We start from the raw sequence: 27892 nt of genomic DNA, 5'->3' as shown, positions 1-27892 counted from the left end.
AACAACATGGTTTATGTTTTATGACCCAGTATTTGTTTATGACCCCCGTGTATTTGTTTGTTTACAGAACAACATGGTGACCCCTGTATTTGTTTTATGACCCATGTATTTGTTTGTTTACAGAAACAACATGGTGACCCCAGTATTTGTTTATGACCCCTGTATTTGTTTGTTTACAGAACAACATGGTGACCCCTGTATTTGTTTATGACCCTGTATTTGTTTGTTTACAGAACAAACATGGTGACCCCAGTATTTGTTTATGACCCCTGTATTTGTTTGTTTACAGAACAACAATGGTGACCCCAGTATTTGTTTATGACCCCTGTATTTGTTTATGACCCCTGTATTTGTTTATGACCCTGTATTTGTTTGTTTACAGAACAACATGGTGACCCCAGTATTTTGTTTATGACCCCAGTATTTGTTTGTTTACAGAACAACATGGTGACCCCAGTATTTGTTTATGACCCCTGTATTTGTTTGTTTACAGAACAACATGGTGACCCCAGTATTTGTTTATGACCCCTGTGTGATTTGTTTATGACCCCCAATTTGTTTATGACCCCAGTATTTGTTTGTTTACAGAACAACATGGTGACCCCAGTATTTGTTTATGACCCTGTATTTGTTTGTGTTTACAGAACAAACATGGTGACCCCTGTATTTGTTTATGACCCCAGTATTTGTTTATTGGTGTGACCCCTGTATTTGTTTATGACAACATGATATTTTTATGACAGTATTTGTTTATGACCCTGTATTTGTTTGTTTACAGAACAACATGGTGACCCCTGTATTTGTTTATGACCCTGTATTTGTTTGTTTACAGAACAACATGGTGACCCCAGTATTTGTTTATGACCCTGTATTTGTTTGTTTACAGAACAACATGGTGACCCCAGTATTTGTTTATGACCCTGTATTTGTTTGTTTACAGAACAATTTGTTTATGACCCTGTATTTGTTTGTTTACAGAACAACATGGTGACCCCTGTATTTGTTTGTTTACAGAACAACATGGTGACCCCTGTATTTGTTTATGACCCTGTATTTGTTTGTTTACAGAACAACATGGTGACCCCTGTATTTGTTTGTTTACAGAAGTATTTGTTTATGACCCCTGTATTTGTTTGTTTACAGAACAACATGGTGACCCCAGTATTTGTTTATGACACCTGTATTTGTTTGTTTACAGAACAACATGGTGACCCCAGTATTTGTTTATGACCCCTGTATTTGTTTGTTTACAGAACAACATGGTGACCCCAGTATTTGTTTATGACCCTGTATTTGTTTGTTTACAGAACAACATGGTGACCCCAGTATTTGTTTATGACCCCAGTATTTGTTTATGACCCTGTATTTGTTTATTTACAGAACAACATGGTGACCCCAGTATTTGTTTATGACCCCTGTATTTGTTTGTTTACAGAACAACATGGTGACCCCAGTATTTGTTTATGACCCTGTATTTGTTTGTTTACAGAACAACATGGTGACCCCAGTATTTGTTTATGACCCCAGTATTTGTTTGTTTACAGAACAACATGGTGACCCCAGTATTTGTTTATGACCCTGTATTGTTTGTTTATATGTTTATGACCCGTATTTGTTTACAGAACAACATGGTGACCCCTGTATTTGTTTATGACCCCAGTATTTGTTTGTTTATGAACCCCAGTATTTGTTTATGACCCTGTATTTGTTTGTTTACAGAACAACATGGTGACCCCAGTATTTGTTTATGACCCTGTATTTGTTTATGACCCTGTATTTGTTTGTTTACAGAACAACATGGTGACCCCTGTATTTGTTTATGACCCTGTATTTGTTTGTTTACAGAACAACATGGTGACCCCTGTATTTGTTTATGACCCTGTATTTGTTTGTTTACAGAACAACATGGTGACCCCAGTATTTGTTTATGACCCTGTATTTGTTTGTTTACAGAACAACATGGTGACCCCTGTATTTGTTTATGACCCTGTATTTGTTTTTTTACAGAACAACATGTGTATTTGTTTATGACCCTGTATTTGTTTGTTTACAGAACAACATGGTGACCCCAGTATTTGTTTATGACACCTGTATTTGTTTGTTTACAGAACAACATGGTGACCCCAGTATTTGTTTATGACCCCTGTATTTGTTTGTTTACAGAACAACATGGTGACCCCTGTATTTGTTTTTAGAACAACATGGTGACACCTATTTTTTTTTACACCTGTATTTGTTTGTTTACAGAACAACATGGTGACCCCTGTACTATTTGGAGATACTCTATTTGACAACAAGTCATGTCCCACTGTTTATGTATACAGAATAAATACAACAAAGTCCTATGAAGAAGATCTCCAAGATCAGGGATTCAGCTGATGTCTGTAGAACTTAATCTTGATATTGTGTCATTTTGAAACTATTTAGTTTCTTGCAATACGTAATTAATTGTTCTTTTAATTCTATTACCAAAAACATGTCTATGCTAATGAGAAAGGAATGAGATGATAGCGATGAGAGAAAGGGATATCGCTGTTCATCAACAACAAAGTGATAATATTAATTGTTATAAACACTTTGAAAATTGATAAATGTATACTGGTGCCATATAAAATACCATAAAATATTCACCCGGATGATTATTTTATTGGGATGAAAATTTTATATGACACCAGTATGTTAAATGTGCAATAAATAAAAAAATGTATGTCATTGTTTGAAATGTTTTTTTTTCAAATGTTGTGCATTTTGTATCAGTAATTTATGTTTCTTACATTATATTTATACATTCCATGACTTGATGTTATGTTAATTAGGACAATCACAGGCTGCTAGCTGTGATGTCATCAATATGCTGTCTACCGGAGTTATCTCCCATGGTTCCAAAATCTCAGTTTTCTGTGATAAGATAAATTAAAACCTGGTGACTATGTCTCTTACATTATAGTTATACATTCCATGACTTGATGTTATGTTAATTAGGACAATCACAGGTAGCTAGCTGTGATGTCATCAATATCCTGTCTACTGGAGTTATCTCCCATGGTTCCAAAATCTCAGTTTTCTGTGATAATATAAATAAAAACCTGGTGACTATGTTTCTTACATTATATTTATACATTCCATGACTTGATGTTATGTTAATTAGGACAATCACAGGTAGCTAGCTGTCATGTCATCAATATCCTGTCTACTGGAGTTATCTCCCATGGTTCCAAAATCTCAGTTTTCTGTGATAAGATAAATAAAAACCTGGTGAGAATAATAATCACACAATGGTGGTTTGTTGTTATCTATTATAAATAATCTATATTGTTATTTCCAAACACAAACAGTACACTTAATCTGGTAATGGCTAAATGTCAGTTAGCTTAATATAGCATCATATGTCTAATGTAAACTTTTTTTATTTTGTGCCAAACATTTAGAAATATAATATACAATTGCACTTATTGTAATTTGTTATGGAAAGAACTACTTTAGGCTTAGCCTGTTGTTTGGTACATGTATTGATAAATACCTTCTGTTGTATACATAGATCTATGTATTTATGTCTATTGATAATAAAATAGTTTGAAATTAGAATTAATTGTAATTTGTTTTTCTGTATGTACAAATCCATCATCATCCGGGACTCCTCGGGGAGTGTATTCTTACGATAATACCCGATGAGTTCAGGATGATTCATCATTGCATTAACCTGTGTGAAAATCAATTTTGTACAAAAAATTAAGATTACACCATAATAAGTGTTTACAGTGTATAAGTAATATATGAATATTTTTCTTTTATGTAAATATTTTCAGTTCTAACCTGTGTGGGGTAGTTGCCAGATATGCTGTTCATAACTGTAGGTGGATGTTTTTTCTCTGGGTACTCCAGAAACCTGGCACACCAATAAATGCCCCCGACTGTTAATTAATAAGGCATCAGTACAGTCATCCATGATTTCCACATCATTTTGTGATGTCCATCAAGCTGCCCCAGGATAATGTAGACACAACAACATAGGAACTTTTAATTTGTGATTTCTCTTTGCTATTACTGTATTTCATTTTCAGCAATCTTTATTGTATATGCACTGATTTGTACAAATCAAAGAATTCTTATATTTTATCAAAATAAATTTATTTCTTTTCATTCTGTGTTTATGAATCAGATACATTAAATTTGATAATCAAACATCAACAAAAAACATGTACATGTATTAAAGATGCTCCACCGCTGACAAATGGTATTTTTTCACTATAAAAAACAGGAGCAGACGATTTAGTATTTTACTTCAGTTACAAAAGTTACTTACTTTACACCATTACCATTATTGAAAAGTTTGAGCTTCTAATTTTACTTCAAATTAAAAATATGAAAAATAATTAATTGCATCCCGAAAAAATTTCGTGACACTATATCCTATATGGAATAAAGTACTGATTGCGCATGCACCAAAAGCGAAATAAATTATTTCATAATATTTTTTTTGTGTTAATTAGGCATATATATACACGATTAAACACCAATTAATGTTCAAATGATTAATATCATTTATGCTCTGTCGGCGGTGGAGCATCTTTAAGTCTTTGTCTATCATTGAGTAATCTGCTCTTGCAAGTACAAGTATCATTGTGACATCAAGATGTTGTGAGTACAATTATTTTGTTTTTCTTGAAAAATGTGACGTTAGACTCACAATAACATGACGTAACAATGGATACCAACCCACAAGGGAAAATAACTTGGTAACATCATACAAATACCCGTATCAGTTATTACATAATTACTGTTAAAAAGAATGCATGATTTTTTTCTCAAAGTAATTCACAATTAAACATAACATCATACACTGTGCATGAACACAACCCACAGAATAAAAGGCAGCCAGATGTTCCGACCTTTCGTTGGTGACCATTGGTTGATATAACTTATAGGCCAACTACCCGTACCTTGCCGAAACAACTTTTATATTTTCAATGGCAATGTAAAATGTGATTGATAATTTTGGAGAATCTCATAAGTTATTAGTTTACTGTTAATATTACACTATCTGAACAATTCACTAAAAATAAATAAAATGTTGATTTTTATAACGCGGGACATCTTGGGTTTCCTGCCGTTGTCCTAATAACCGCATGCTAGTTGACTATTACTACGCCAGACAGCAAAACTGGGAAATCAATCTTCACTATTAACATAGATTACTCATGAGAATTTTGCATTCGTTTGGTGTTGTAAACTCATCTTAGGCAACCGATATATGTTTTCTGATTTTAGTATCATTTTGAAGAAATTTTTAAAAAAAAATTCCAGAAAGGTAGTGGGCCTTTAAGGCTTTATTTATAGCGTAGCATAGGGCAATCAACCACAGGTTTCTGACGATGGGTCTGACATGTCTGCCACTCAACCTCACTGGGACTTCATTGGCACACATTTTAAATATATGCCACTAAGTCACATTCAGATAAATAGAGTTACTTCCCCTTGTTTGATTCCAGAGGAGAACTGACAACAATCAAATACTGAAATTAATCAAGAATATCATCGAACATCTCGTTCAATCACTTTCATTGGGAAATATATTCTTTCAAATAATAAAAGAATTTTCAGTACATTAAACAAAATAACATTAATTACAAATACATGTATAAATGAACAGGAAAGAACAAAGTTTCAGAATGTACAACTACATTTGGTATATATACCTATATAGACTATCATCATTCTACCAACAAACTGAAAGACTAGGCAATGCTATACCTTGAAGGTGACAGTGTAATCTGTATATATATATCATATGCAAACATTGACAAAGTAGATTTTTTTTTATATATGTCTGATAAAAATTGTTTCATACATTACCTTTATACGAAGAAACATTAACAAAGTAGATTTTTTTTATGTCTGATAAAAATTGTTTTATACATTACCTTTATGCAAAGAAACCTGCCTTATCAAACACCTCTGTATAAAGACCACCTACTTTATAAGACCATTTTACCAATTTCAACACAATTCAACCTGTTTATAAAGACCACCTGTTTGTGTGTTATAAAAACATTTTCCCTCTGCCCCGTGGGTAGTCTTTATAGACAGGTTTGACTGTAGTTGGTTTAGAATTTAACCACAGATATTTCTGACCACAAAATAACTTCACACCACAAAAGGAATGCACCAATGAATAATTATGTCATACAATACCACAAAACATGTCTAAAATGTATTATTGGTTGGCTAAGGAAAATTTAAAATAAACGCAATAATTTACTTGATATAGATTATGCTAAGCATTTCTTTAGAATAGAAAATCATTTCTTTATATTAAAAATAAAATTTCTCATTATACTCAATTTCACATCATTATGCTTCCTTTCGTACATATAGCATCTCATACATGTTTTGCTTTCTCCCATACATATCACCTCATACATTTCTCATATATGTTTTGCTTTCTCTCGTGCATATCATCTCATACATTTCTCATATATTTTTTGCTTTCACTCATACATATCATCTCATACATTTCTCATACAAATATATTGCTCACTGTCATACATATCTCATACATTTTTCATAGCTGTGCTTTCTGTAATACTATTATTTCATACATTTCTCATCATACCTGTTGTGCTTTCTCTAATATGTAATTAACAAACACAACTCACTGTCTGCCCAGGCTCCAGACCCTATACCCCGGGCTCCAGGCCCTATACCCGGGGCTCCAGACCCTATACCTCGGCCTCCAGGCCCTATACCCCGGGCTCCAGGCCCTATACCCCAGGCTCCAGACCCTATACCCCGGGCTCCAGGCCCTATACCCGGGGCTCCAGACCCTATACCCCGGGCTCCAGACCCTATACCCCGGGCTCCAGACCCTATACCCCGGGCTCCAGACCCTATACCCCAGGCTCCAGACCCTATACCCCAGGCTCCATCTCTTCTGTAGATGTGGTGTTGATCCTGTACACATAGACTGTAGGAGATGACCACTTGTCAAAGAGTTCATCACCGTACAACACTGATGTCACCATATTGTTCTGTAAAAAATAGGCATGTATACTGGTAAGCAAATAAATTTTCCCTATTAGGGACCTGTTGTAATATTATTGTGCAATGTGATTACGTGTACAGATATGTATATGAAAAATTATTCTTAATTTTAAGATTAAGCTGGGGACCTGTTGTAATATTATTGTGCAATGTGATTACGTGTACAGATATGTATATGAAAAATTATTCTTAATTTTAAGATTAAGCTGAACTCCATTTACATGACATTATGCCCTTTATGGCTTCAGCTCTCGAGTTCATACAGGGGGAGGTCAAATCTATCATACATTTTGGGATCTTAATTGCCTAGAAATGCTTCCCATCAAAGTTTGGGTCAAGTGAATTAAAAACAATTCATGTCAAAACATAGGTTGTCATATCTTTGCTGGCGGTTTGCAGTTTAAAAAGTGATGAACAATTTTTTTATAAGGCATATAAGATGATTATTACTAACACATTATTAATTACTGATAAATTTAAGTTTACCATGAATAGAAGAATTAGATGTGTGGCATTATTAATTTTGACTGTGTCTGTATTTGTACATACCAGATTCTTTGCTTTCAGAATAGCAGCATTATAACCCATTTTCAATTTGTATCCATAAGCATCAGTGGTAAAGTTGGCCTGGAATTAGAAATTCATATACAGTAATCAAACATGACTTTGATATGACTAAAATACTAATTTAAACTTGGGTAAACATCACAATGAACAACCAAAAATATGTAGTTCCACTTCTTCCGTTTGATGAAGATATAACTCTGAAGTTTGAAAAAATCTATGCCTACATTCGGCAATAAGACCCCTCTCCTTAAAACCCCATTAATTATTACTAGGAATACTGTAGAGATGTTTGCAGAATCTGTGAACCTAAGTCTCTATACATGTATAACCTAAACTCAAGGTATTTTTAATTTGACATACAGTGAAACCTGCCTTAAAAACCACCTCTGGATAAAGACCACCTGCTTATCAAGACCACTTTTTCAGGGTTCCATAAGCATTGATGTCACTAATTTTTAACTTCATCGGGGTATGAAAGAAATTTTGTTTGCAAACTGTGTGAATCCGCGTAGGGGATTCTCACAATAGTTTGCAAACAAAATTTATTTCAGACCCTGATAAAGTTAAAAAATAGTGACATCGATGCTTATAATTAATTTTTCAGACTACTTGATAGCATAAAACACGTTTAAATGTATGATTCAATTGACTTTCCAATGGATTATTTTTTCCAAATCAATATGCAACATCGACGTCTCTATTGTGACGTCATGATAACGTTGGGTTTTCGCGCCATTGTCGGAATTTTTTTCTTCATAGTATATGAAGGAAAAGTATCTGCCAATCAGCAAGTTGGATTTATTATGAAAACAAATAAAAATTAATTAGATTATATCTAATTAAAATAAGATCTTCTAAATTTATGGATATATACTGTAGTGTAGAAAAAATATATATCAGCCACCAATATATAGACTCAAGAATTTATCTGACAAAAAAACATGCATTATAACTTGAAAAACATTAGTCTATGAATTAATGTTTTTGACATTTATACATCAATAATGGCAGTTCTGTGAACAAATCAACTAAAAATAGAAGCTATTGTGTGACTTACCACTGTTTCCGGGCATGGGGAGAACATACCACATTTTGGAGTGTAAGTAGCGTTTCCCGTAGGGAAGTATTTACCTCCGTAGAAAACATAGAGTCTACCGTCGTAATCTGTATGAACAACAAATATTGTGATCTGAATGAGTCATGTCAAAAAATGAAAATCATGTTCATCAAGCGTTATTTATAGCATTAACTATTATTCAACACAACCAGTACTGTACCACCAAAACTTAACTTAATTAAATGCTCACATATTTTTTGAGCTAGAAAATAAGGTTGAAGTTGTGGGTTGCAAAAATACCAATAATATAGAAAATTAACAATCATCAACTCTCATGGCCTATCGATAAATGAATTCTGCACACCAACACAGTGATTATACCTTATAAAATGTGTTATACATTACAAACAGTAAATCTATTTCTCCCTCTTTATATAAAGTTTACAAACCGTTCGAGAACCAGCGTGGTACAATGTCTGTAGCATCAGTGTTACGACGAGGGGCTCCAATCATCAGATCATCTATACCGTCACCATTTACATCTTCAAACTGCAAAGGAAATATTTGAAATACAATTATGTAGTAAAAACCACATTTCGAATAGTTCATGATCACCATATATACCAGAATTTTGTTTAATTTGGAGGAGGAAGATTTGAGGTCCAATACAACATAAAAGAGATCCCAGAGGGACCTTGGTACCCACCAAAGAATGATCTATGTCTAGCAATGGAACGAATGATCTTTTCTCTACTTATCAAGATCTAAGATGACTGCCTGTTGGCCGTCTTGTTGACTGATCGGTCCAAAATTGCAATATGCACAACTAGAGCCCTAGGGGAACAGATCCCTTCAGTATGTCCTGAACAAGAGGCCCAGAGGGCCTGTAACGCTAACATGGTTTGTAATGCCAAGTTTTGTTCTGAATACAGGTTCATAGTTATCAATTATCTCAAAGAGGTCGGCATTTTTAACAAAATTTGAACGTTTTCACATCTTATTTTTGATTCATATCAACGAAACACTAATCATTTCATCAACATTGTGCATGAGTTTACTCAGGTGTTTTAGCCAAAACTATTTTATCCTATGTAACTCTTTTTATTAAATCAACATTTACAATTTTGTTTTAGTTTTTACTTGCCTTTTTCTTATCTTGATCTTTTAGATACTAATACTAATGCCTGCCTTGTAGTTTGGCCCTAAATGACCTTAGTTGTCGATGGGCCGTAAAACTCTAACAAACAAACAAACAAGGTTCGTAGTTACAATCCATGCAAAGAAGGGATGGGGGGGGGGGGGGGAATTCATAAAATTCTCCCAAGGATGATTCTGGCCAGGTGAGCTAAAAATAGTGAAAACACTAATTATTATGGATGGAAGGACGGACCACAGAAGGTTTAACAATTGAAGGTATTTCTCTTAAAACATGAGTAAGTTCTAAGTTCTGAAAATATGAAGATTTCATTTAAAGAAAGATTTTGTTCCATAATAACTACATTTTTATTGTATTGGTAAATTTATGAACAACCATACCTTGACAAAAATGCCAAATCTTCCAAACTGTCTGTCCCCGTTGAAGGTGGCAAGGAGTTGGACATTGTTGTTTGTAATGTTGTACACAAATACTGCTCCTGCTTGATGAATGTGGATCGGGACCGTCAGGTAAACCCCTGGGGTGTCGCGTCCCACCACGCCTACAGCTAGGATCAGGGACTTGTTGTCGTAGGGGAAACCAATATCGGCACTATACCCCGCCAGGTCAAACTCCTGCTGTCCGTGCAGAGTGAGGCCGGAAATGTTGTAGGTCACTCCAAGGTTATACAGATTCAGGGCCCCAACAGTCTGGAGGTCAGAAGAGGTCAACTGGCAGTCAGGCCTGATAATATAAAACAGTTATGATATTTCAAAACTGAACAAAACAATCTGGATAGTTAAAGATCTTTACCTGATATAGTGATGGAGCCCTGACAAGCTCATTCCTTAATATAGGTCAAAGGCCAAAATATAGGTCATCTTCTTTTAGTCTATGACATACATCTTCATCTTGTCAAACCTTTCTCACTAAAACATGTCTAACAATCAATACCTACTGCAAGGACAGATAACTCTGTAATATTCAAATGTAGGATAAACAGAAACAATAGAGACAGTGAATAGACAGATAAAAGAGAGAGAGAGAGAGAGAGAGAGAGAGAGAGAGAGAGAGAGTGCCCATTAAAGATCAACTTGCAGAAGGATGAACAAACAGACAACACAAAACTGTAGTTTCCAAAAGATACTAGTGTTATAAATATAACTTAAGAGGACACTTGTTCTACATAAGTTTATTTGTCTACTTGACTAAAGGCTGAAACATCCAAACATTCGTACCTAGTACACTTCCGGTAGTAAGGCTGTCCTACCATGACCAGTCCATTACGTACTCTGATGTTGTGTCCAAACCAGCTGTACGCCTGGAAATAATTCATTAAAGTTATAATCCACTTATTTTAAATCTGAAACGTCTTAAATGAATAACAGCAATGAAAATGAAATATATGACACTGGGGATCGTTCAATTTAACTTAACTTTAAAATTATCATTATTTGTAGTTTAGTTGAGACTGCCCTTTCATTTGTATCTACCCAAATGTTACACATGATTTTTCTCTTCCCGTTCTATTCCATCTTTGTATATTACAGAGTTAGCTCCCTTGTGGATAAGCACCATTGTGACATCATTATTGTGTGGGCAAAATTCACGTCGCTTTCTCTGAAAATTATGATGTTATGTTCACAAACACATGACATCACAATCAATACCTAACCTTAAGGGCAGATAACTGCAATATGCAAATACAGATTAACTAAAACTACTAATGCATACCTGTTTATTCTGTAAGTTCCATTTGTCAATCAGTGATTCAAATGTTACCACCATGTGTCCTGAAACAGAGTAGGTCCATCACAGTGCTTGATATTAAACCCATAATATAACATGTTAGTACATCACATGACAGAATACTGGATTCTGATTGGCTACACACATGTATACTATTGAAGTGGTGAGACATTTTATGTTGTCACCATTTCATGACATCATTATATAGCTGCGCTTCGACCAAGACTTTAAGATGGCGGAGAGGCTGTTATGTGCTACCCTCAAGCACTTCGGCTCACGCACTATTCCACCCCTCGACAATACTTGGAGGCAATAGTGCCCTCTCAGCCAGGCCATAATAGATAATTAAAAGGCTCTGACCTTAGCTTGACTTAAGGGCTCTATATACATGTACTAACATAGTAAGCTTGTCTGGAGGGTTCGATACTAATCATTGAGTGAGCTTCACTTGGGATCTTAATGTTGACATGAGTTCATTTTACTTGAATGCTCTATACAGAGTGATGTTGAGCTGAGAGTTTAAAATAATCCTGATGAGTAAGCCTGTCTTCATGGCTCAATACTGAGTTGTGTGTGTTGGCTTGATTCAAGGGCTGAGTGAGCTTGCCTTCAAAGATTACTGTTGACCTTAGTAAGCTTGACTTGAGAGCAGCTCAATACTGACCTGAGTCATTTTTACTTTGGGATGCTCTATTCAGCTGAGTTGAGGACTTAAATTTGTAATACTGATCTGAGTAAGCTCAACTTGCGTACTCTTAGACTATGTTGACCTCAGTAAGCTTGACTTTAGAGCTCAATATTGTCAAGTTTTACTTGAATGCTCTAATATAGCTTAGTTGAGAGACTAATGTTGCTCTGAGTAAGCTTGATATGAGGGCTTAATACATTTGTACTAGCCTGAGTTAGCTTTATTAGAGGGCTCTATACTAACCTGAGTAAGCTTTATTAGAGGGCTCTATACTAACCTGAGTAAGCTTTATTAGAGGGCTCTATACTAACCTGAGTAAGCTTTATTAGAGGGCTCTATACTTACCTGAGTAAGCTTTATTAGAGGGCTCTATACTAACCTGAGTAAGCTTTATTAGAGGGCTCTATACTAACCTGAGTAAGCTTTATTAGAGGGCTCTATACTAACCTGAGTAAGCTTTATTAGAGGGCTCTATACTAACCTGAGTAAGCTTTATTAGAGGGCTCTATACTAACCTGAGTAAGCTTTATTAGTGGGCTCTATACTAACCTGAGTAAGCTTTATTAGAGTGCTCTATACTAACCTGAGTAAGCTTTATTAGAGGGCTCAATACTTACCTGAGTAAGCTTTATTAGAAGGCTCTATACTAACCTGAGTAAGCTTTATTAGTGGGCTCTATACTAACCTGAGTAAGCTTTATTAGTGGGCTCTATACTAACCTGAGTAAGCTTTATTAGAGGGCTCTATACTAACCTGAGTAAGCTTTATTAGAGGGCTCTATACTAACCTGAGTAAGCTTTATTAGAGGGCTCTATACTAACCTGAGTAAGCTTTATTAGAGGGCTCTATACTAACCTGAGTAAGCTTTATTAGAGGGCTCTATACTACTACCTGAGTAAGCTTTATTAGTGGGCTCTATACTAACCTGAGTAAGCTTTATTAGAGGGCTCTATACTAACCTGAGTAAGCTTTATTAGAGGGCTCTATACTAACCTGAGTAAGCTTTATTAGAGGGCTCTATACTAACCTGAGTAAGCTTTATTAGAGGGCTCTATACTAACCTGAGTAAGCTTTATTAGAGGGCTCTATACTAACCTGAGTAAGCTTTATTAGAGGGCTCTATACTAACCTGAGTAAGCTTTATTAGAGGGCTCTATACTAACCTGAGTAAGCTTTATTAGACGGCTCTATACTAACCTGAGTAAGCTTTTTTTGAGGGCTCCATACTTAGCTGAGTAAGCTTGACTGAAAGTCACTATACTTACCTGAGTAAGCTTGACTAGAAGGCAATGCTGACACAATCCCACTCTGATTTGCCACCAGTTGATAGTATGGTGTCCCTAACAACAGGTCCTGGTGACTATCCTTGTTAATGTCGCCTGTCGTCATGGAGAACCCAAGGTTACAGTACTGACTCTATCATAGAAACAAGAGGTCCATAGGGCCTTATTAATACAAAAGTTTTCTTTAAACATCTTAGAAATTCATCTGTGCCATCATAAATACAGATGCTAATTATTTGTAATTTTATGAACAATTTAGATATTAAATTACAATAAAAAGTATATATATTTTTCGCCTAATATTACAGAGCTAAAACAATATCCTACCTTACACGTAATTGTTATGTTAGGTTGGTACAGTGTGGCGTTGTTCCTCAGTTTACCGTAGTAAATATAAACAGCACCCTGTAATTACACAAAAATAATAAAAATAAATAATATAAAGGTTTATATTGCAGTTTACCAGAAAAAGGTTATGCAAAGAAGATTACTCGAATTAAGGTCAATTTTAAAAAACATTCATTTACATTTTAAAAAATTTGAGTTTAAATATTGTAGACTGTCAGAATAAAGGCCATACATTTTATTTCACCACAAAAAAGTCCATACTTTTATTTTAACACAATAAAGGCCATACATTTTATTTTACCACAGTAAAGATCATACATTGTAGTCAAGTTGTCCATTGTTCCTGAAGGCTGGAGCTCCCACAGCGACATCTAAGTCTCCATCCTGGTTTATATCTAACACTGCCACCGATGTACCAAATAAGGACTGGGCCTGGAAATATACAACAGGTGTCACTTAACATCCCTACACAGGTACAGACATACCAAATAAGGACTGGGCCTGGAAATATACAACAGGTGTCACTTAACATCCCTACACAGGTACAGACATACCAAATAAGGACTGGGCCTGGAAATATACAACAGGTGTCACTTAACATCCCTACACAGGTACAGACATACCAAATAAGGACTGGGCCTGGAAATATACAACAGGTGTCACTTAACATCCCTACACAGGTACAGACATACCAAATAAGGACTGGGCCTGGAAATACCAAATAAGGACTGGGCCTGGAAATATACAACAGGTGTCACTTAACATCCCTACACAGGTATAGACATACCAAATAAGGACTGGGCCTGGAAGTATAAAACAGGTGGCACTTATTATCTAATGATCCCTTTGTAAGACTACAAACACACTGTACATCAAATGGTAAAATTATAATTAGCTAAAAAAGTATTTAACACTGTCCTCAAATCGCTATCCTTTATTTTACAAAAGACACAGGACTGGTTATAGATGCAGTGTTGGCCGAGTGATTAAGATGTCCCGACATGTTACCACAAGTCATCTACTTTGATATCTAGGACGTGAGTTCAAATCCCATGTGGGGCAGTTGCCCAGGTGCTGACCACTGGTCAGTCGTTTTTCTCCAGGAACTTTGATTTTCCTCCACATCTAATTGTGGCACATCCTTAAATGATCCCAGTCTTTTGATAGGCTGTGAAGTCAATCAAACCAAACAGTTAAAGAGCTATATACAAATGTACTCACCCCAAGAGGTCCCTTTAGTGTACAGTTGGCTTGGTAATTCATGTTTAGTAGATAGTAGGCTCCTTTAGCTACCGGTAGTCCATCATCTGATCCTGTCAAACACAAAATATCATAATTTTATTACCACCGATGGAGAGATAGGTTTTAGTTTTCTTAGTGTACAGGTCAAAGATCATGATATTCTTTCGAAATATATACAGAGAAAATGTCTATATAGACCATGCCTGCTGTCTAATCCGATTAACTTTTGTCAATAAAATTATTTGAAATTGAATCTTAATCTTTTTTAAAAGGAGGGAAGAAAACGCAGCAGCCAGATCAGGATTCCAACCCGGAACCTCTAAAACACCAGCCAACTGATCCATCCTTGTTACCAACAAAAAAACAACTCATCCCAGTCACTAAATATATACCTGCTTTAATGTGGGTCTATAGCAATTACAATCACTACAAAAATTTCCAAACATTAAAAATTCCATAAGTACAGCTTTCTATATTGTAACATGTGAAGAATAAGATTACTGACAATATCAAATTGTACAAAATTGCAATACATGTACATTACATGGTATATTTAAGCTTTAAACTATCTTCCTATGGCATCTATAGTCTATATAAATGCAAGAACTTTGCTGGCAATCTTCATAATGTGCGCTAGCTCACTATGAGATGATTGTCTGCAAAGGTCTGGCATCTATATAGACCATAGATGCCATATGAAGATAGTTTAATGCTTATATTTACATTATCAACTCATTTTAGGGTCTCTGAATTAACACTGTTTAACTAGACCAGCAAAAATGTTTATGAACGACGATATAAACCACAAGATGGAACAGCCATTTTGACGGTGATCAGTTGACGTCACAACGTCAACATTAGTGACGTAATAATAGTCACGTTTTGGGTGTCAGTTATATATGCCATCATATCCTTCACTTTGCCTTGGTTATTTTTTATAGTAGAAGTGACAGGTAAATATAAATATTAAAATAGAGATATCAAAAAGACTCACCATATAAAACGTACACCCTGCCCTGGTCAGGACTGCCCCCGTCCCCGTATCCTGGGGCCCCCACCACAAGGTCATCGTTATCGTCATTGTCAAGGTCACCAACAGCTAGTGACCTACATAATAAAAACATTAATAGACTCCAACTTGCAGGCACAATATTGCATGTATAGTTGAAGAGCAATTATGGTAACTACAGTGTATTTAGTAATATTCAGATCCATTTAGGTAACATTTGTTAGTTTTAAGGATAACCTTCTTGAAAAGTTATTTATCACCTAAACATTTCAATATCCATTTATTCAAACACATCTTTTACAAATGTCCTATCTCTGAAAATCTGCAATCTGAACCTAGCACATAAAAAGTTGTACGCATATTAGATAAATTATCTGGAGCAAACAATACAAAGGGCCATAACTCAAAAAAGTTTCATAACTTTAGTGCCTTTGTCCTTAACCTATTCAGCCTTGAAGACACATTTAGATTCTTCTAGTTCAAAGACTGGAATAGTCCATTTTGGAATTTCAGGTGTGAATAGTTGAGTTCTATTGGTAATTATGACTGACTGATTTGGCTGTGAGCTTAGTTTAGATCTAGTTTGTATACATGTAGCATACTTGTAAATAGTGATAAAGTCGCTTCTAGCTTCATGTTAGGAGGAATCTCCCTTAAGCTCAGAAAGTAGAGTGGCAAACCAGTACGGCCAAAAATAAAATATGTCTGTTTAGGGTTACCCGACCGACCCTAATTTTTTACCCTCGACCCTAATTTTTTTCCAACTTTTCTACGAAAAAAAATTAAAAAGTCATGTTTTCGATCTCAAACTCCAGTTCCTGCCATCATTTTAGAGTGAAAGACACTAAAAAAAATTTTGAAAAAATCCTCCCGACCGACTGACCCATTTTTTTTTGCCAATGTAACCCTAAACAGACATTTTTTTTTTGACCAAAGTCCGGGTCACGGGCTGAGCCTGGCTGGCAGCACACTACTCTCACACTATTACATACATATGACTAGTAGGTGGTAATTCCTGCCTCCTGTGTGTTAGGGTAGAATGGATGTCAAATATAAAATGTTACCTAACTGAATCATACAACACACCGGCGTACATACAAGCAATCAAAATAACTGCCACACATACAGACTACAGGTTAGAGTACCTAGATCTTAAAGATGCTCCACCGCTGACAAACAGTATTTTTTCTCTATCAAATACAGGAGCAGGCGAAAAAATTACAAAAGTTACTTTCTTTACACCATTACCACCATTGAAAAGTTTGAGCTTCTCATTTCACTCCAAGATAAAAATATCAAAAATAATTTTTTGCATCTCGAAAAAATTCTGTAGCACTATATCCTATATGGAATGAAGTACTGACTGCGCATGCACCATAGCAAAATCATTGCATATTATTTTTTGTGTTTATTAGACATACATATACATGTACACGATTAAACACCAATTATAGTTCAAATGATGAGTATCATTTATGGTCCATCGGCGGTGGTGCATCTTTAAACAATAATTTCAAAGAGTTTACCAGCCAAACTTGGAGAACCTCTCTGGTGTGTAGTATATCCCCATCTGATTTGGACTGTCTATCGGCAGTTCTTTTTCCTTCTTCTCAAGAAGTTTCATCTTTTTCTCTCTGATTCTCTTTCTTCTTGCAAATAATGCATCTCGCTTCTTTTCTATTAAAGACTGACAAAGAAAATTGGTAAAGAATTAAATGTGGAACATAAATACACAAAGCTACGTTTGGTAAATTATCAAGTAATCAGCTGATAATTTGTTAATCCAATGGATTGATATTGATAATGCTGATAAAGTTGGAGAAAATAATTAGAGGGCAATACATTGTATATGATTTAGTTCTCTTTTTTGAAATGCAAAATCAACCTAAAATTTAAAAAAAACAAATTACCAGGTACTAGATCTACAGAACAACACACACTGTGAAACCTGCCTTAGCCGCCACCTCTGTATAAAGACTATCTTCTTATTAAATACATTGTAAGGGACAATTCAGTATAATCTAATAGAAATTAGTTCAGTTGGTTTTACTGTGATAAGCCAGAAAAGCCCACTGCAGTGAAATGTATGTGAAATGTTCAAAGTCGCTTACTGTCCCCCATTACACATACTGGTCGAATGTCTTGTATGCCGAACCCTGGCCCTTGCCAGTGTTGTAAAGACATTTTTGTCTAGAACTACTCATATCGCTCTAACAGTAGTGTGTTTACCTTATTAGATGCATGTCCTTGTCTAAAAATAATTTCATCAACTCCTCAGTGGTTACGGGTTATTTCATTTGTTTAACGTGCTTGACTTTGACTAGGGTAAGGGTACAGCATACATGTTGTACCAGCTTAATCGTATTGATCAACGATTTGGAAATTCAACGGTATTAATCAAAATACTAACAAAGTTGTGAAATTTGTCAATATTTCTTGTTATATGTTTCATAAGGAATGGAAAACAATACATTTATGTCATATTTTGCTTCATGGTTATGTAACACAATTAGCCTCAATGAAGTATCCCTTTAAGATAACTTTCTTAGGGTCCAAAAATAACCATTTATTACACAGTTTGACCTGTGTATAAAGACCACTTGGCTGTAGAGACCTCTTATCCCTTATCTCTTTAGTGGTCTTTATAGACAGCTTTGACTGTTCATAGATAAATATAACCATACCCTGATTTTGTGTCCTGGTTTGATACGTATTCCCCTATAGGCTTTTTCCACAATGAGATCGTCCCGAGACAGACCAAGTAGGTCAGGCTGGCGAAAGAAACCATTCTTCTCAATGTTGTTGGGAAGTCTAGAAAATCCCTGTGTGGATGTGGCTGTACAGTTGATGTAGAGGGGGTTGTGGGGGACCATACACGAGCTGGAATGGGTAAAATATTACATGAGATACATGCATCAAATCGTGAAAAGAAAACCAAATAAGGGGGGAGGGGCTTAGTCTGATTGCTACACTTTCACCTCTCATGTTACATGATTGACAACCAACCAAATGATATAGAATCACATGCGTCATTGGTGGCAAAGAATTTCAGAAAGAAGGGAAGAATGTCGTGGGACTGGACAGGGTCATTGTCAGTGACTATATAGCTCAATTAGAGCATCTTGTTAGTGTTCGAAAGTCCTGGGTTTATTGCCCTCCCTGATCGCTAGATGTTCTCTTATCCTATTTGTATAAGATGAATCTAGGCAGGCATAGAACACTTAATATCTTCCTGCTGTTTATCTAAACTAAGACATATCAGTAATATTTAGGAGTCAAAATTCTACATATCCTATTTTTTCCATTTGACACAGTTATCCTGCAGCCGTCAGGGAAAAGACAACTCTGTCTTTAACAAGGGTAGGAAAAAGACACACACGCTTGACAATGACATCAACAATGCAGAGACTACTGTTTACTGAATTTTTCTTTACAATGTTATTGGAGAAAAACATGGATTGTCAAGTGGACAGGGATATCTCACTCTCATGAAAGATTTTTGCCATCAACCCTCGGCAAGCTTCGGGTTGACCAGCCGAAATCTTTCACTTGGGGTGAGATTTCTCTGTCCGCTATTCTATTAATCCTATATGGCAGAATACTCAAGGTGTGTAAGGCTCGGAAGAATGTAAATTCTTAATCAGAATAGCTCGTCTATTTTACAGACCTGGTGCCATTCTCCAACATGTGGGTCGTACGGTTCCAAAGTCGCGCTGACCATCCGGCCATATCATTAACACCGCCCAGGAAGTAGTCACGGTACTGATCAACGAGGAAAGGACTTGTACTGGACACAGCAGCATAGGCCTGGTATAAAAATTACAAAGTACTGGACATAGCAGCGTAGACCTTGTACAAAATTTGCAAAGTACAGTACTATCAGTCTCATTTGTGGTTTTGCAAAGTACAGTACTATCAGTCTCATTTGTGGTTAAAGTATGTATATATATGAAGATGTGTCTATTGAATTTTTCATAGCAACTTATTTTATAATTCATGCAAATGTGTCTGTGTTAACTTTGAAACAATTCCAGAGCAAATTATATTGCTATTTCTGATAATGATCTATGAAATATATGTACACGAAATTTCAACAAATGTGAAAGTATGTTGATTTACAGTGTACTGGCCCCATATAGATAAAAAAACTCATGACCTTGAGGTAGATAACTATTAAGAAGTGTACAGATTAGACCAATAGTAAAAAAAAACGTTTGAATACCTTACCATAGTAACATTTTCAGCCAAATACCATATTTGACCAAATAAGTGCTCCTCTCCCTATATGGCTTCAATTTCACTAACTTCAAATTAAATGCAGACTGAAAATATTACAACTGTGTTGGTTTCCTTACTAAGATTTGTTTCAAATTGATTTATGGCTTACTTTATAGTATAATTTCATGAAAGGCAAGTCCAAATTTGTTTCTATCAAGCGCCCCCTTAATTGCTTCAATTTTTAAGCGCCCTGGACATTTATTGGGTCAATACTGTATCACAATACTTACCTCTGAGCCGCCAACAATCTCAGCATACCCACTCACGAGCAGTAGAGTAGAACAGTTGTCTATGACATTACTAGGGATCCTGGTCGTACCGTAAAAATCCTTATAAATCAGTGTCAGATCGTCAACTGGTACATACCTGTCACAATACAATTGATCACAAAGTAATTATCACAAAGAATATTATTATTTCATTAATATTTTCATATAGCATTTATGAAAAGAAAATCTTTTGGACACATCATTCTTTTTACAACAATTTGTGGCTATTTTGGGAGGAGGGTAGTGGCGTGAGATGGTTATTCATAGTGAAAGATTTAGAGAAGTATTAGTTTTTTTGTGTGTGTTTTTTTTTTTTTTTTTTCTTTTTTTTTTTTTTTTTTTTCAATGAATGTGGAAAAAAGATTTTTTCACTCACCATTCTTTAAGAGGGTCCATGTACATAGAAACATCTGTGTCAAACAGATTCAAAACGTCTCCACCTAAACCAAATAAAATACAGGTACATTAAAATAATAATACATGATTTTACATTAATGAAATGATCTTACATGAAATTGATACCTATATTGCTTTTCTAAGCTTTCTTGTCCTCTGACCCACTAAACCTTTCTCTACCAATTAATAATCATCTCTCTAATTAAGTTAAAGCCAAACCTGTCTATAAAGACCACCCAAGGGACAGAGCAAAATTGGTCTTTATATCCAGGTGGTCTTTATACACAGGTTGAATTGTGTTGTGAAATTGGTAATTTTGGACCCCAGAAAAGTGGTCTTATTAAGCAGGTGGTCTTTATACAGAGGTGGTCGCTAAGCTGTAATCAATGGTAAACCTGACTGAGCCTCTAAATCCTATCCCCTCCTTAGTTATTGCCTGTTACCATGGATACTTACCAAAATCTGCAGCTGTATGAGCATTGGCATAGGAGCCATGAAAATTCTCCTGGAAAAAAGCAAACATTAAAATTTATCATAAACAAATAACCAAGTTTCCATATCATATATTTTTAAAGGCCAAAACAGCCACCGTGGAAAAAGTATTTTTGAATTTCAGAATTTACCTGATGCATATTCTGTATTTGCATATTACAGAGTTATCTGTCCTTGCAGGTAGGTATTGATTGCGACGTCATGCATTTGCTAGGGTAAAGTAATAATTTCTAGGGATAACGATGTGAATTGCGCTCACAAAGCAATGATGTCACAATGGATACCTACCCGCAATGGAGCTAACTCTGTAATATGCAAAAATAGAATTGAGATAACCTATCATCAAAACTGGATGAGAAAACACATGACATGAAAGCAAACAAATATTTAGATCACTTCAAATGAACATCAATAGGTACATAATCTACTTGAGATACATAGAATACAGTCTCACTAAGGTGAACTTCTTACCAACGATTGGTATTGATTTCATCAGTTTAACATCCTAACAGCCAAGGTCATTTAAGGACATTCCAGGCTTGTTGTTGAATCAAAACCACCAAAGAGCGATCAGTACCTAGTAACTGCCCCACATGGGATTCAAACTTGCAACCTAGAGGTAGAGGGCTTGTGGTAATATGTCGGGATATCTTAACTACTAGGCAACCATGGCCCCTTCTTACCAAAGAATTAAGTTCCAGTGTAAGTTGTGTCAGAAACAGAGGCCCCAAAACGAACGATTGCAATATACTGTTAAAAGTTCCAATATATATTTTACATCGATTGCTAAACAAGTTATACAACTTGTGCAAATCATTTTAGATGGCCTGGATGTAAGCTTGCGAGTGGTTTTAGAATAGGAGGAAATCGAAGTGCTCGACGAAAACTCATGTGATCAGGATGGTGACCCCTGACCTTTTTACGTCCATGCTGGGGATTTAGCGCTGACCTTTTCATCTATAAAGTGTATTTGATTCTACCATTTCCAGAATTTTAAAAGAATATTTTTGAAGTTTTAGCCTATTTGACCTTTTTAGGCCCCGCCCCTCTGCCCCCAAGGACTTTGTCTCAGGTGACCTGAAGATATTGTAAATTAAAAACAATTTGTGATGTCAATATGATAGGTGATTCGACCAATTACCAACCAGGTTAAAACATACATTAAAACGTTGTATATACCAGAGATTTTATGAAAATGAAAAAGTGCAAAGAGAGAAGGGGGGTGTTTTAGGAAGCCAAAATATACAAGATGTGGACAAAAATTGTTTTTTTTTAAAAGTGACCCCTGACCTTTTTACGTCCAGGCGAGCGGCTTAACAACTACACCACCTGATCACCCAGCTTAGAACTACTTGTTAATAAATCCACTTACCATACCCATGGTGGGAATAAAACCTTGGTCCACACCTAAACCGTGCCACACAACATCAGCCACTTGGTGAGACACGACCCCAAACAGGAATGCCACCAGTTTTTCTGTAGCCTGTAACAGTGAACAAATAACTGTGTCAGTTTTGATAAGAAACTATAATGCTACATTACTCATCTTAAAATCAACTGCAAACTACAAGCTCTAATAAAAGGAATTTGAAAATTCATAAACGTATGCATGATTCAATTAACATATTTTGAAGATAATTCTATATCACTAAAATTTGTTTTCTTCTATATTTATTTTCTACAAAAATATTACTGGTACACTGTATTCTATTAGAGAGATTACAGTTGATGATGATAACTTACACCAACCATGGTCATTAGTTGAGGATAGTAATTGATACTTACTGTGTCCCAGGGTTGAGGATAGTAATTGATACTTACTGTGTCCCAGGGTTGAGGATAGTAATTGATACTTACTGTGTCCCAGGGTTGAGGATAGTAATTGATACTTACTGTGTCCCAGGGTTGAGGATAGTAATTGATACTTATTGTGTCTCAGGGTTGTGGATAGTAATTGATACTTACTGTGTCCCAGGGTTGAGGATAGTAATTGATACTTACTGTGTCTCAGGGTTGAGGATAGTAATTAATACTTACTGTGTCCCAGGGTTGAGGATAGTAATTGATACTTACTGTGTCCCAGGGTTGAGAATAGTAATTAATACTTACTGTGCCCCAGGGTTGAGGACAGTAATTGATACTTACTGTGCCCCTGGGTTGAGGACAGTAATTGATACTTACAGTGTCCCATGGTTGAGGATAGTAATTGATACTTACTGTGTCCCAGGGTTGAGGACAGTAATTGATACTTACTGTGCCCCAGGGTTGAGGATAGTAATTAATACTTACTGTGCCCCAGGGTTGAGGATAGTAATTAATACTTACTGTGTCTCATGGTTGGAGACAGTAATTAATACTTACTGTGTCCCAGAGTTGAGGATAGTAATTAATACTTACTGTGCCTCAGGGTTGAGGACAGTAATTGATACTTACTGTGCCCCAGGGTTGAGGATAGTAATTGATACTTATTGTGTCCCAGAGTTGAGAATAGTAATTAATACTTACTGTGCCCCAGGGTTGAGGACAGTAATTGATACTTACTGTGCCCCTGGGTTGAGGACAGTAATTGATACTTACTGTGTCCCAGGGTTGAGGATAGTAATTGATACTTACTGTGTCCCAGGGTTGAGGATAGTAATTGATACTTACTGTGCCCCAGGGTTGAGGATAGTAATTAATACTTACTGTGTCCCAGGGTTGAGGATAGTAATTAATACTTACTGTGTCTCATGGTTGGAGACAGTAATTAATACTTACTGTGTCCCAGAGTTGAGGATAGTAATTGATACTTACTGTGCCCCAGGGTTGAGGACAGTAATTGATACTTACTGTGCCCCAGGGTTGAGGACAGTAATTGATACTTACTGTGCCCCAGGGTTGAGGACAGTAATTAATACTTACTGTGCCCCAGGGTTGAGGACAGTAATTGATACTTACTGTGCCCCAGGGTTGAGGACAGTAATTGATACTTACTGTGTCCCATGGTTGAGGATAGTAATTAATACCTACTGTGTCTCATGGTTGGGGATAGTAATTGATACTTACTGTGCCCCAGGGTTGAGGCCAATAATTAATACTTACTGTGCCCCAGGGTTGAGGACAGTAATTGATAATTACTGTGTCCCAGGGTTGAGGACAGTAATTAATACTTACTGTGCCCCAGGGTTGAGGACAGTAATTGATACTTACTGTGCCCCAGGGTTGAGGACAGTAATTGATACTTACTGTGTCCCATGGTTGAGGATAGTAATTAATACTTACTGTGTCTTATGGTTGGGGATAGTAATTAATACTTACTGTGTTCAATGGTTGAGGAAAGTAATTGATACTTACCATGCCCCAGGGTTGAGGATAGTAATTGAAACTTTCTATGTCTCATGGTTGGGGATAGTAATTGATTCTTACTGTGTACAATGGTTGAGGATAGTAATCGATACTTACTATGTCCCAGGGTTGAGGAAAGTAATTGATACTTACTGTGTCCCAGGGTTGAGGATAGTAATTGACACTTACTGTGTCTCAGGGTTGGGGATAGTAATTAATACTTACTGTGTCTCAGGGTTGGGGATAGTAATTAATACTTACTGTGTCCCTCAGTTATGGATAAAAATTGATACTTACTGTATCCCAGGGTTGAGGATAGTAATTTATACTTACTGTGTCTCAGGGTTGGGGATAGTAATTAATACTTACTGTGTCTCAGGGATGGGGATAGTAATTAATACTTACTGTGTCCCTCAGTTATGGATAGAAATTGATACTTAGCTGTGTCCCAAGGTTGAGGATAGTATTTGATACTTACTATGTCTCAGGGTTGAGACTTACTGTATTTTAGAGTAGAGAATAGTAATTGACACTTACTGTATCCCAGGGTTGTGGATAGTAATTGATACTTACTGTATCCCAGGGTTGTGGATAGTAATTGATACTTACTGTGTCCCAGGGTTGTGGATAATGATTCCTGATGTAGTTGATTGTTGCATTCAGAAATCCTGACCAGTGTGTGTCCTCAGAAACATTATGGTAATTCCCTGTAACAAGTAGAGTCTATTTACTTAGAATGAAGATTGATATGACTTATTTTTGACTAAGCTTACTGAAAGGCATTCAGTTTAAATACCAAGATATACATCCAGGGGTTTCAATATCAGGCGGTACCTGTAACTTTTTGCCGGTTAAACCTGGCTTTGGTACCGCCTGATTTAGGTTAAACTACATTAGATAGCATACAGATGGTATAGAAAAGTACCCCCTGAAATTGCAATTGTAACAACTCTTCTGAAAGATAATGAAACGGTTGAAACCCCTGAATATTAATTACTTAATTTCAATACAATTGATGGAAACATTTTTTATGGTCATAACCAAGTTAGAATACAAAATAAATTCCGTCCTTTTTAGCTATGCATGTTCATCAAGAACATTTTTTATAATAATAACTACATCCTCGATACTCCAGGGCTTCCGATCACTTAAGATCTCTACACCCCTGGACTATCTCATAGTGAAATTGAAGGCAGCTCAGCGGAAAACATTTGACCAATCACAGGCTAGCAAATATTTCATATGAAGACTACAGAGAGAGCGACGCCTAACATCAAAGCCACAGAGTCAACCACAGTGTACCGTTATACGGCTCTTTTGATGTACATCAAATGACTAAGTTACCTGTTCTATTCTGTTGCCTCCAGTTTTACTATGAGATAGTCCAGGGGTGTAGAAATCGTAAGTGATTGGAACCCCTGGAATATCGAGGATGTAATAACTAATAAGTAAACATTTTCCAGAAACAAAACAAAATCGCATTATGAACTATGTACACTGTATAATGCAAATAAAATTCTTTTTGACTTTTAACAGCATTAGAATATTTTATATACCTTTGTCACAGAGAGAGCTGTAGAAAGCATCAGGGTATGGACTCCCAGCCATGAAAGCATCATGATGTTTGGCTATGATCTAAAGAGAGGACATTTATTGACCATATTTTATTATTCATGCAGTAGTTCTGGTGAAAATTTTGTAACATATGTTTAGAAGTACACAACATTTGATTTGCAAAGTAACTTTATATAGTTATTGTCTAAATATTCTGCTATGTAATACATTTCCAATGTACGGTAATACAAAGCTAGAGAATAATTTACCTATAATCTTATTACATGCAGTACTGTAATTAAAATATTTAACAAAAAAATGCAGACACATTATCAAACATAAAAATGCATTTCATAGTGAATAACAATAATTATCTTTAAAACTTTGAAGGGTGTTTATACATGCATAAATGTATATTTTCCCCTGGAATGTATATACATAGCATATGTCACCAGTATCATTTGGTTGGTATACACAACCATCCAAATTATACATGTTTTAATCCAAAATAGACAGGGATCCTAATTAGACAATGTCCCATTTTGACAAGTTACACTTTATCTAGTCCGCTAAACCTGTCTATATTATCACGCTTTAAAAAAATTTCCCTTATATATATTAGGCAATTTTTTTTTTTTTAAAGCCTAATGATAACAATATAAACATGAACACCTTGAAATTATCAACATGGAAATCGAACATTTCTAAAAAACTTAAGTAACGAAACTTTATAGATTATTACCTGCAATGCTACATGTACATTATATACTGTATCATGTATGTATTTATTGTATGATTATGAGTCCAGTGTAGAGGACCTCAATCCTGTACTGGAAAATAAACTTAACTTAAACTTAACTTATAAAGGCAGGTTTAGCGGACTACACTTTATCTACCTTACCTTTTTGTAATCAATACCCGTTTGGCCTATGTTGCTGTAGTGTTCCTTTGCTCTTTCAGCTGTAAACATTTTTTGAGAACTAATGTAAATGATCAGCTGTCTACATAACACGTTATCTGAAAGCTCAGTCAAAAGTAAAACGAAGCATGCACACTAGTAGCTAGAATCAAAATCTGCCCAGTGACATATGTGTGTAGGGATTTAAAATATATACGAAAACCCAATCAATCTAGTTGAAATATGTGTAAACATGTATGTTAACTTACGAGCAAAATATATACACACATGCAATGTCAGTATATATCATATTATACACTTTTGAATGTTTTTGATGCTACAGACTATCCAATCTGTGGGATCTCAGGCTTAGCGGGTACCGAAAAAAAATGTTTAATAAACGACTGATTAATGTAACTGTACTTACAAATGACAATGTGTGTCGTTATGCCACAGCCGCTCACGTACGACAGACAAGCCAGGAACAACAACAATGAGATGAAAACTTGACAGCAAGCTGCCATTTTGTCCACTAAACATTGGTCACGTGACAGTCACGTGA

The 27892-nt window shown here is 35.7% G+C and overlaps 1 protein-coding gene across 1 annotated transcript; it reads right to left on the bottom strand.

Moving 5' to 3' along the window:
* Nucleotides 1-3861: 3861 nt before the first annotated feature.
* Nucleotides 3862-27892, bottom strand: LOC138324780 (phosphatidylinositol-glycan-specific phospholipase D-like). Its single transcript, XM_069269923.1, has 23 exons — nucleotides 27758-27892; nucleotides 27334-27392; nucleotides 26435-26513; nucleotides 25488-25585; nucleotides 22927-23037; nucleotides 21519-21567; nucleotides 21043-21106; nucleotides 20628-20763; nucleotides 19787-19926; nucleotides 18804-18999; nucleotides 17646-17806; nucleotides 16105-16217; nucleotides 15090-15181; nucleotides 14187-14300; nucleotides 13848-13925; nucleotides 13503-13653; nucleotides 11535-11593; nucleotides 11039-11121; nucleotides 10202-10544; nucleotides 9115-9214; nucleotides 8666-8772; nucleotides 7591-7668; nucleotides 3862-7028 (listed from the first exon to the last, which is right to left on the bottom strand). The coding sequence occupies exons 1-23, from the start codon at nucleotides 27852-27854 to the stop codon at nucleotides 6909-6911; spliced, it is 2628 nt and encodes an 875-aa protein (XP_069126024.1). The 5' UTR covers nucleotides 27855-27892; the 3' UTR covers nucleotides 3862-6908.

The sequence above is a fragment of the Argopecten irradians genome, chromosome 6 (assembly GCF_041381155.1).
Source record: "Argopecten irradians isolate NY chromosome 6, Ai_NY, whole genome shotgun sequence".
In the NCBI taxonomy this organism is placed as follows: Eukaryota; Metazoa; Mollusca; class Bivalvia; order Pectinida; family Pectinidae; genus Argopecten; species Argopecten irradians.
Note: the sequence above shows the minus strand (reverse complement) of the source record. Positions and strands in the feature narration are given on the sequence as shown.